Source organism: Lagopus muta, chromosome 7 (genome assembly GCF_023343835.1).
Source record: "Lagopus muta isolate bLagMut1 chromosome 7, bLagMut1 primary, whole genome shotgun sequence".
In the NCBI taxonomy this organism is placed as follows: domain Eukaryota; kingdom Metazoa; phylum Chordata; class Aves; order Galliformes; family Phasianidae; genus Lagopus; species Lagopus muta.
This window is the reverse complement of record NC_064439.1, coordinates 1,069,819-1,079,901: the sequence shown is the minus strand read 5'-3', so window position 1 is coordinate 1,079,901 and position 10,083 is coordinate 1,069,819. Positions and strand designations below refer to the sequence as shown.

Genomic DNA, 10,083 nt, shown 5'->3' with positions numbered 1-10,083 from the left:
CCCTGGCACGACGACCCAGAGGCTGTGGGGTTTTCTCCTTGTGCACATTCAGCCCTCACACATGAGGCTGTGCCACCTGTTCTGGGTGTCCCTGTGCGGGCAGGGGAGACCAAACCCCACCATCCCCAAACCACAGCTCACTTGGGGCCTCAGGCACCTCTGCAGACCACCCACTCTAACAGCTCCATGCCCTTCTCATGCAGCAGCACCCCATGCTCGAGGTCAGGCTGCAGCACAGAGCAGAGGGCACAGTCCCTTCCCTCAGCAGCACTGCTGGGCTGCTGCACCCAGCGCTTGGGGCTCTTTTGGCTGCAGGGCATACTAAGGGCTCACATGCACCGGGCCGTCCCACAGCCCCCAGAGCCCTTCTGTGCGGCTGCTGTCCGACCTCTGCTCCTCCCCCCCCCCCCATACTGGGAACCCAACTCCAGTCACTGAAGGGAACACTGGAGAGAATCAGCCCTGAGATGGAGCCCTGTGGAGCCCCCAGTGACTGCCACCAGCACATCTCCCCCCGTGTCTCAACACCGCCAGCCCAGCATTCACCCATCACACCGTGCCTGTGTGCAGCTGTGTGCCAGGCGTTGTGCCTGCAGCTTCCTGGGAGCAATGCTATGGAGGCACTGCAGCAACCGAAACAGCTCTGCATCCAACCAGCTGGATCCCCATGAGCAGCTCAGTGGGTGACTGCTGGACCTGCACACCGAGTTCCCAGGACAGGTTTTGCCCCTCACCAGCCCGCGCTGGCTGCTGACAATGACTGCGTTGTCTCTCAGCTCGGTGTGCAGCTGAGGGCAGCGGTCCCGGGGTTGCAGAGACCCCCCACAAGGGGAGCCCCCCACCCCCGGCCGTCCCTTTGCCTGCTGCACGGAACGGGACGGGGCCCAGAGGGGCCGTGTGCTTTCTGCTCAGCGTGTGACTTTCGGGAATGGGAGCGGCTCAGCCCGGGCTTTGGTTCAGCCGAGGGCAGCAGGAGCAGCAGGAATGCTTTCACTTTCGGTTGTCACACAGCCCAGAGCTCAGCGCCCTGCGCTCCCTTGGGGGCTCGAGTTCCCCCTGACGGCTTCAAGGAACAACAGCTGCACTTTCTCCTCCCTTTTCCAGAGGCCCCTCGTGGGGATGGGCTCTGTCCGGGCTGTGATTCCCGCTGGTTTCAGAACAGTGCTGATGCTGCTGACAGCGCCCTGGACCGCTGGGAGCAGTAGGAAGCAATGCTGCATGCAGAGCGCTAATTAAAACACAAATATTACACTAATTACCGTAATTATCCTTTAGTCCCTCCACGTGCCATGCTCAGGGATCTGCCCAAACCCTGCGCCCACCCCGCGCAGCGCGCAGCGGGCGACCTCGCGGCGGCACCGGGCGCTGCGCTCCGGCGAGTCGAAGGCGTCGGGCGCGTCCACCGCGTGCACGCCGTAAGCCCTCCACGAGCCGCTCCGCCGCTCGCTCCTCCGCGTCACCGCGCGCGTAGGGTGAGTCGCGGGGAGCAGCCGGGGGTTGCCTGTCGCTCCGCGGGGAGCGGCCGCCCCGCCGGCAGCCGGGCCGAAGGTGGCGCATTCCGTAAGCGCCTTTCCCGTCAACGCGCTCGGTTCCCTCAGCGCCGTCCCTGGCAGCGGAGCCGCGCGGTACCGCCGCCCCGCCGAGCTCGAACGGACGCGCCGCCTCCCCGCGCTCCCGCAGCGCCGCGTCCCCCAGCCGAGCTCCTCCGCGCCGCGCGGCCCCGGTGGTCGCCGCCCTCCCTGCCGGCTCCGCCCTCGCCCCGCACCCGGGCCGAGCTCCCGGGGGCTCCGGGGTGGCCGGAGGTTCCCGACCCGCCGCGACGCTGGGGAGCTCCGCTGGGGGCTGCCCGCCCGACGGGGAGCGGGGTGGCCGACGGCCGCAGGAACGGAGCGGCACGCGGGGCGCCGCCGGCACCGGGGCTGCTCGCGGGGCGGCTCCTCGGTGCCCGCTCTCACCCCGCTCCGTTCGGCCCCGGCCGCAGCAGCGCAGCCGTCGCGGTTTCGTGGCTTTTTCCTCGTTATTCCACTTTCCCTGCGTCACGCAGCGATGGGAGTCAACGAGGCGACGCGGCGGCTCCGAAGAATGAGCTACAACTCCCAGAAAGGCACGGCGCTCCCACAACGCTTTATTTTGTTATTTCCATCTTCCAGGGGGAGGCAATGACAGCAGAACCGAAAGCTCACAGCAGCGCTCTCCTTTGCTCCCTGTGTGTCCCAGCTGCTGCAGCATCGACACGAGAGCTTTGCGTTTTGGAAACTCTCGTTTGTTCAGTAGCTTCAATTCCAATTACATTTCACTTCTACAATTAGGAAACTAAGTCTTTCTTTCCTTAGCTCATTGCCACCGCTTCCCTTGTCTAAATCCATCTCCCTTCCCCCCCTCCCCCTCCCCACCCCGCCTTCCCCCACCCTTTTTTGAGCATGGACCCGTGGGTCTCGTCACGGTGATTAGATCTTAATTACGGCAAACACAACCAACATGGGATCAGACTGTGGGCAAGGGGGAATGGATTTAAACTAAAAGAGGGAAGATTTGCTTTCGATGTGAAAGGGAAATTTTTCACTGAGAGATGCCCCAGTCCTGGAGGTGCTCATGGCCAGGCTGGATGGGGCCCTGGGCACCTCAGCTGGTGCCCGATTTTGGGGCTAACAACCCTGCCCACAGCACTGGGAATTGAAGCAGATGGTCTTTGCGGTGATTTCCTGCCCAACCATTCTGTGATCCATGCTTCTGTGAGCACCCTGAAGGAGGTTGGCTGTGCTCAATGACAACTCTTACAACTACCTGTGGAATAGTGCTCTTTATTGAAACAACAGCTGACAGATTCTCTTGAATTGACAGTGATTGCTACATAGTCTGCAGAGGAGAAACAAATATCGAGGTTGTGAGTAATGCAGGCAAGTGTGAGAGCATTGAAGTATGGTACGGTATGTGCCAGGAGTGGCACAACAGATGAGAAGTCTGCCCTCTGACCAAACCCTTGACTATTGGATATGACAGAGACTCAATAGAAAGTGCCATAAGCCTTTATCCAGCATTTCTTTTGTGTAACACGGAGCATCGCCATTCTCTTCTACCATGACATCTATCATGCCGATGAGCTCTGCAACCTGCAGATCCCTCGCATCTCCCCTGGCTTTGTTGTTGAAAGCGATGAACCGATTTCCGTACTTTCTTACCAAAGCTCTGAGGAATGGGCTCTGTTGTATAAAATCTGTCACATCGTTTGGGTACTCCAGCTCATCTAGCCGGGTGAATAACAGGATTGTGTACCTCTGTGCTTCAGTTTGGAGAACCTCGGTAACATACTCAACCGCTTTCTCTACCTCTTTAGTGATTGGGCCCAGCTTTATCACCAGCAGGATGGCATGGACACCTGCATTCACGTGTCGAAGACCATACCTAATGTTATTAGCTGTTTCTCTGCTGAAATATCTCATGTCAAAAACACCAGGAGTGTCGATAACAGAAATTTTTCTACCACGAAAGATGCATTCCTGGATCTCGGACACTTGGGTTAACGACTGTGCTGAACTGCCAGATTTAAATTTGTTCTCTCCAAGGATGGTGTTCCCTGTCGCACTCTTGCCACTCCCCGTCTTCCCCACCAGCAGGATTCTGCGCGCGAATCCTGGGGAACAAGCAGAGAAGTGTGTGAGCGTCATGGCGGAGGTGCCTGGGGCCACGAGGAAAGGTGTCCCCGAGCCACCGCTGTGCCCTGCGGGGACGAGACGGGGCACGGGCTGGAGCCGGCTGCCAGCAGGCACGCAGGGCTCGCTCAGCTCTTCCTGGCCCCATCCCCTCTCTCAGCTCTCCCACGGGAAAACGGATCGTGCCCAGCAGGAAGCCAAGCCCAAACTGAAGGTTCTGACCAAAGGATCCTCTGCAAAAGGGACACAAAGCCCCACGGCTGCACTGAAATGGCCACAGCACGGCTCCCACCGCCACCTTCCCCACTCCGTGGAGAAGCAGCTGGGGACTGCGGCCAGTGCAGCAGCTCCTCTGGCTTTGGTATCAGACAGCTGAATGTGTGACCTCACAGCATCAAGGTCTGCTCCAGCTTCAGCCCAGCGCCAACAACACGCTGTGGGCAGCCCAGCTCCCCCCCTCCAGTGGCCTCAGGCTCCATCAGGAGGAACGCGTGGCCCTGAGGCTGCCCAGGAATGTCCGTCCCTTGGATTCCTCAGGGGGCTGCACCCAGTGCTCCTCCAAAAGCAGGAACAGAAAGTGAAAGCGATCTCACAGCAACCTGAGTCCCAGGACTGGGTGGAGTAAGCAAATCCCAGGCTGAACTGCTCCACTTCCGAGAATTCAGGCGCTCAGCAGAAAACGCAGCAGCGTTTGTGCAAGGTTGTTTTTTCAGTCCCTCCCTGCCCTGCACGGCTTCAGTGAGGCATGGCAACAGCCACAGAGACAGCAAGGCTTGCCGTATGCCTTTCCCCCTGCGCTGTGTCTCAGGCTGCACCCACCGCACACCGCTGTCCCATCCGCCCTCAGCCGTGCTCTGTGCGGCTCTCAGAGCGGGGAGATGGGAGGCAGCCTCAGGAGATGCAACAGCGCGCAGGGGGGGAGCAGCTCACCTGTGCTGTGATGTCCTGCCATCGGGAGAGCGCTCACACTCACACGGGGAGCCTGGAAGGAGAGAGATGTTGAGTGAGAGTGGCACAAACCTGCCCTGCTTCCCTCCCTGTGCCAATGAAGGAGACACAGATGATCTCTGGGGACTCAGGTCAGTCCCACAGCCGCGTGTGCATGGAGAAAGCCAAATGGCATCAAAGTTACCCATCTGCATTGACTTTGTCTTTGGAAAGAAATGTTGGCTGTCCCTCATTCATGAAGTCAGAACCCACTCCCTGAAAGCAGATTCTGCTGCCTTGGAATTTGTTCCGGCAGTGGCAGCAGAGCTGCAGCAACTCACCAAAGCAGCGCTGCGCTGTGTCCCAGCTCTGACTGCTGCACTCGTGCTGTTGCTGCTCTCGTCCCGCACAGCAGCGCCGGGGCTGGAAGCGCTGTGCAGCTCAGCAGCGCTTTTAGAGGCGGCGTCGGGAGGAGGGCAGTGCTGGGATCACACGTAGCGCTGCTCCACCATTGGCCACATCTGAGCTGCCCCAGTGCGGGGACACCGCCCGCTGTGCAAAGCCACATCCAGCCTGGACTCGGGCGCTGCCAGGGATGGGGCATCAGCAGCTCTTCCAGGTAACTTGATTTACGGCCTCCACACCTGCCCTCTTTTACGTGTGAGCCATTCACCTTTGTCCTATTGGTATACACTGAGTCAAGGGAAGCACTGCTGTGCCTTGCAGTGCTGCAGCCCTGGCACAAGGACACAGAGGCTGTGGGGTTTCCTCCTTATGAACCTCCATTGCCGCACACATGAGGCTGTGCCCCCTGCTCTGGGTGTCCCTGTGCAGGCAGGGCAGACCAAATCCCACATCCCCAAACCACAGCTCTCCTGGGCTCAGGCATTTCTGCACACCGCCCGCTCCATTTATCCCCGCCCATCGGTCCCCCATCGCCCGCTGCCCAGGGCTGTGTCCCTTTGGCTGTGGAACCTCTGCAACGACGGAGACCCCATGGCAGTGCTGGTGCTCACCCACCTGCACAGATGGCAAAGGGAGTGCTGATGTTTCCTGCAGAGTTCCTGTGCTTCCAGTCGTGTCCATTGCCTCAGCTCTTCTTGCTCAGACCGGCTGTGGCACCAAGGAAGATGTGGGTGCACTGTGGTGACTGCAGGTCATGTTTTGCAGGCCTTGCTCTGAGGTGCAGTGCCGTGCAGCTCCCTGCAGGCCTGGGCGTGGGGATTCTTGGCTGGCCATGGGCACACTGGACTGGCCCTGGAGACACATTGCTGTGAGTACACACGAGGGCATGGGCTGCTTCATGGCAAGGACAGCAGCCGTGCAGACCACTGCCTGGGCCTGGGAATGGAGGCAGTGCTGCTGGTGCGTGGATGGATGCCCATGAAAAGCCAAGTGCCCATCACACCGCTGCTGTCCTTGGCTGTGAGCAGAGGGGTGCAGCCCCAGCGCCCCGAGCCACAGCCTGCACTTTCCATATTGCACTGCCTGGAGCTGGGAGCATTTCTCAAAAATGCCTCTTTGTGGGACCTTTGGACCACGGCTCACAGCCTGTACTGGGATGGCACCGCAGTCATAGCAGCATTGCTAAGGCACGGCCTGCCCAGGGTGGGGGCTTGGAGCATCCCTGTGCTCCTCCTTGGTGCCACACTGTGTGAGGCACAAGGTCCACAAACAGCCACTTCCTGTAAATGCACTCACCTCTGTGAAGTGCGGATCTTGGAACTAAGAGCAAAGGGGAGCTGAGGCCCTCAGTTCTTGCACCTAAGGCAGCTCCCCAACCCACACAGCCGCCATCCCCAGAACAGCCTGAACGACCATGTGTGCTGTCTCCCCCCATCCCATCCCTACAAACCCCATTTAAGAGAAGGGTGCATGGAGTAATGCATGGAGAGGTACAGAGTACGTGAGGAAAGAAGGCCATTTTTCAACTGTAAATCATACAAGAGAGATCTCCCAGGCACTGGCAGCTCTTCCTGTCACTGCAGTGATTTTCATGTTTTTTTTTTATCTGGTAAGAGATACGAATCCCACCATCCCACAGTCCACAAATCACTCAGTCCTTGGGGCTGCAGGCACACCTCCATCCCTGCCCATGCTTCCCCCACTGCCCACTGCTCAGGGCTTTGTCCCTTTGGCTGTGTAGCCTCTCCGGGGATAGAGACCCTAGCACATCCAGATTCTGCATCCAGATGAAGGAAGTGGAACTGTTGTAGGGGATCCAAAGGAGGCCAGGAAGAAGCCCAGAGGGCTGGAGCACCTCTTCTGTGAAGACAGGCCGAGGGAGCTGGGGGTGTTCAGCCTATGGAAGAGAAGGCTGCAGGGAGACCTCACTGCAGGTACCTGAAGAGACCTTATAAAGTGGAGGGGGGCCGACTTTTTCCATGGGCAGATTGTGGGCAAGGGGGAATGGATTTAAACTAAAAGAGGAGAGATTTGAAATCAATGTCAAGGGGAAATCCTTCACTAAGAGGGATGCCCCAATCCTGGAGGTGCTCATGACCAGGCTGGCTAGAGCTGTGGGCACCTGAGGCGGTGCCTGATTTCAGGGCTAGCTGTTATGGGACAAATGGTGTCAAAAGTAATTTTGGAAAAGAGCATTCCAGATTGTATTTTGACTCACTGGAGAAACGTCACCAATGAGCCAGGGAGGAAACTGACTAAGAAACCGAGAACATACGTGAAGTAACAGAGCCAGTTTTTACAACTGTGAGTTCTAATCATGAGACCAAGTACTGTGTGCTTGTGGAAACTGAAGAACTCTGCAGATGATACCGAGCTGGGAGGTGGTGTTGATCTGCCTGAGGGTAGGGAGGCCCTTCAGAGGGATTTAGACAGGCTGAACCGCTGGGTTGAGGTGAATGGGATGAGGTTCAACAAGGCCAAGTCTCGGGTCCTCCATTTTGGCCATAACAACCCCATGCAGCGTTACAGGCTTGGGGATGAGTGGCTGGATGAGTGTGAAGAAGAGAAGGACCTGGGGGTGTTGGTTGATGCTGGGCTGAACAAGAGCCTACAGTCCAGAGCCTGAACTCACCTGAGCCTACAGTGCTCAGGTGGCCAAGAGGGCCAACAGCATCCTGGCCTGCATTAGAAATGGTGTGGCCAGCAGGAGCAGGGAGGTGAGCATCCCCTGTACTCAGCACTGGTGAGGCCGCATCTTGAGTGCTGTGTTCAGTTTTGGGCTCCTCACTACAGGAAGGATGTTGAGATCCTGGAGCGTGTGCAGAGAAGGGCAACGAAATGGTGAGCGGTCTGGAGCACAAATATGAGGAGCGGCTGAGGGAGCTGGGATTGTTCAGTGTGGAGAAGAGGAGCTCAGGGCAGAGCTCATTGCACTGTACAACTTCCTGAAGGGAGGCTGTGGTGAAGAGGGATTTGGCCTCTTCTCCCAGGCAACGAGCAGCACACGCAATGGCCGCAAGTTGTATCAGAGGAGGTTCGGGTTGGACATAAGGAAGAACTTCTTCTCTCAGAGAGTGGTCAGGCACTGCAATGGCTGCACAGGGAGGTGGTGGAGTCGCCGTCCCTGGTGGTGTTCAAGAGGCGTCTGGATGAGGAGCTATGAGAGATGGTTTAGTGCTTGTGGTGGCAATGGTGATGAGGAGACGGTTGGACTGGATGATCTTATAGGTCGTTTCCAACCTTGTGATTCTTGTGATTCTTGTGATTCTTGTGATTATGTAATGATGAGAGTTTGGAAAGTAAATAAAAGGCTGGGAAAGATACAGGGTGAGGAAGGAAAAGACGAGCAGGGTATAACAGGGACATCAGGAGTGAAGAGAGGTGAACAATATGGAAAAACTGATTGGGAACAGGGATAGTAAGGAAACTGTGAAGAACAGCAGCAGCTGCTGGTGTTGTTGCACTAGAGTAGAGCCATAGGACCCAGAGATCCCCTCAGGAAGAGTTTGGGGGAGGGGCTGGAAGAGCCCACGGATGGTTCCACCCCTGCTGGGCTGAAAGCAGTGTGCAATGCAGGGAAATGGGACACTGGTGGAGAAATCCTACCGAGCTGAGTGAGAGGGAACCATCTCTGATAGCAAAGGCTGAATGGTGGGAACCTGGGAAGTTTACCCTAGGAGATGCTCTGGTTAAATTGCAGTAAAAAGAGGTAAAGAAATGCCCTTTGAGGATACGAGACTGTAGGAGCTGCTGCTCTCCCCTGTGCTTTTGCCTTGGACCATCAGAACAGCATGCAACAGGACGCTGCTGGGGCTTGGTGGTGACTATCCCCTCATTATGTCACTCTTGCTTCTTTTCTATCTTTCCTATGTCCCTCCTTCCCTTTCCCATCGCCCTAATTCGTAATGGTCACTGGCCTCCCCTTCCCCATCTCCCTGATTCATTAAGATTTATAACAAACTGGCTGGATCGACATTTGAACCGTGGTATCTTAATCTTAATAAATATATCAAAGACCTCCTCCTGCTCCTGTAAATTGGAGAGAGACACTCAGTCACTTGGAGGAGGAAGTACTCATCAATTCCAGTGACCTATTGGATTGCATACGGCAAGCTGTGATGTCCCTACAAGAAATATAGGGGCGGGTGATGTCCATCATGTAAACATTTGGGAATATGAAGCTACTGTTGTCTGTTGGTAGAGGCCATAGCCATGCAACAGCATGCACATCTCTGCCTCATCCAATTCCAATAAATCAGTGTACAGCACTATGCCCCAGCTGCTGGAGGGGTGAACTCCTCTGTGATTCTCAGGAACCCCTCAATTGGGGTGATCCTGCTCCCTCCTCTTGTCCAGTGCTGGACATGAAACCCACCAAGCTGCCAGAGCTCAGAGCGCTGGAACACCGCTCCCTGACATAGGATTTGGGTTTGGCACGTCCAACTCGGAGCCAGGGGCCCCTTTCAACTTGGGACATTCTGGGATCCCAACATTCTCATAGAACCCAGGAGGAGCACAGGGATGCTCCAAGCCCCCACCCTGGGCAGGCCGTGCCTTAGCAATGCTGCTGCCACCATGGTGCCACCCAGTACAGGCTGTGAGCCGTGGTCCAAAGGTCCCACAAAGAGGCATTTCCCAGAAATGCTCCCAGCTCCAGGCAGTGCAATATGGAAAGTGCAGGCTGTGGCTCGGGGCTCTGGGGCCACTCCCCACTGCTCAGGGCCAGGGATGGCAGCAGTGTGATGGGCACTGGGCTTTTCGTGGGCATCCATCCACGCACCATGAGGTTTGCTCTGACTCTCAGCCCTGGGCAGGGGTCTGCACGGCTGCTGTCCCTGTCATGCAGCTGCCCATGCTCTTGTGTGTCCTCGCAGCATTGTGTCACCAAGGTGGGTCCACCATCCCCACGGCCAGCCATGAGTCCCCAGGGCCAGGCCTGCAGGGAGCTGCACAGCCCTGCGCCTCAGAGCAAGGCCTGCCAAACATGACCCACAATCGCCACGGAGGTGCCTGTGGCCCCAGGTGAGCTGTGGTTTGGGGATGTGGGATTTGGTCTCCCCTGCCTGCACAGGGACACCCAGAGCAGGAGGCACAGCCTCAT

The 10,083-nt window shown here is 57.4% G+C and overlaps 1 protein-coding gene across 2 annotated transcripts in view; it reads right to left on the bottom strand.

The window, feature by feature from the left end:
• Positions 1 to 2,822: 2,822 nt before the first annotated feature.
• Positions 2,823 to 10,083, bottom strand: part of LOC125696219 (GTPase IMAP family member 7-like) — a 40,797-nt gene continuing 33,536 nt past the window's right edge. The window contains exons 1-3 of one of the 2 annotated variants that reach the window (XM_048951659.1): positions 4,919 to 5,205; positions 4,581 to 4,632; positions 2,823 to 3,631 (exon numbers count right to left, since the gene is read on the bottom strand). In XM_048951659.1, the coding sequence (XP_048807616.1) occupies positions 2,985 to 3,631; positions 4,581 to 4,602 (669 nt within the window). In that variant the 5' untranslated portion in view covers positions 4,603 to 4,632; positions 4,919 to 5,205 and the 3' untranslated portion in view covers positions 2,823 to 2,984. Of the gene's footprint in view, positions 3,632 to 4,580; positions 4,633 to 4,918; positions 5,206 to 10,083 lie in introns of those variants that run through there. The other variant, XM_048951661.1, reaches the window with a different exon arrangement.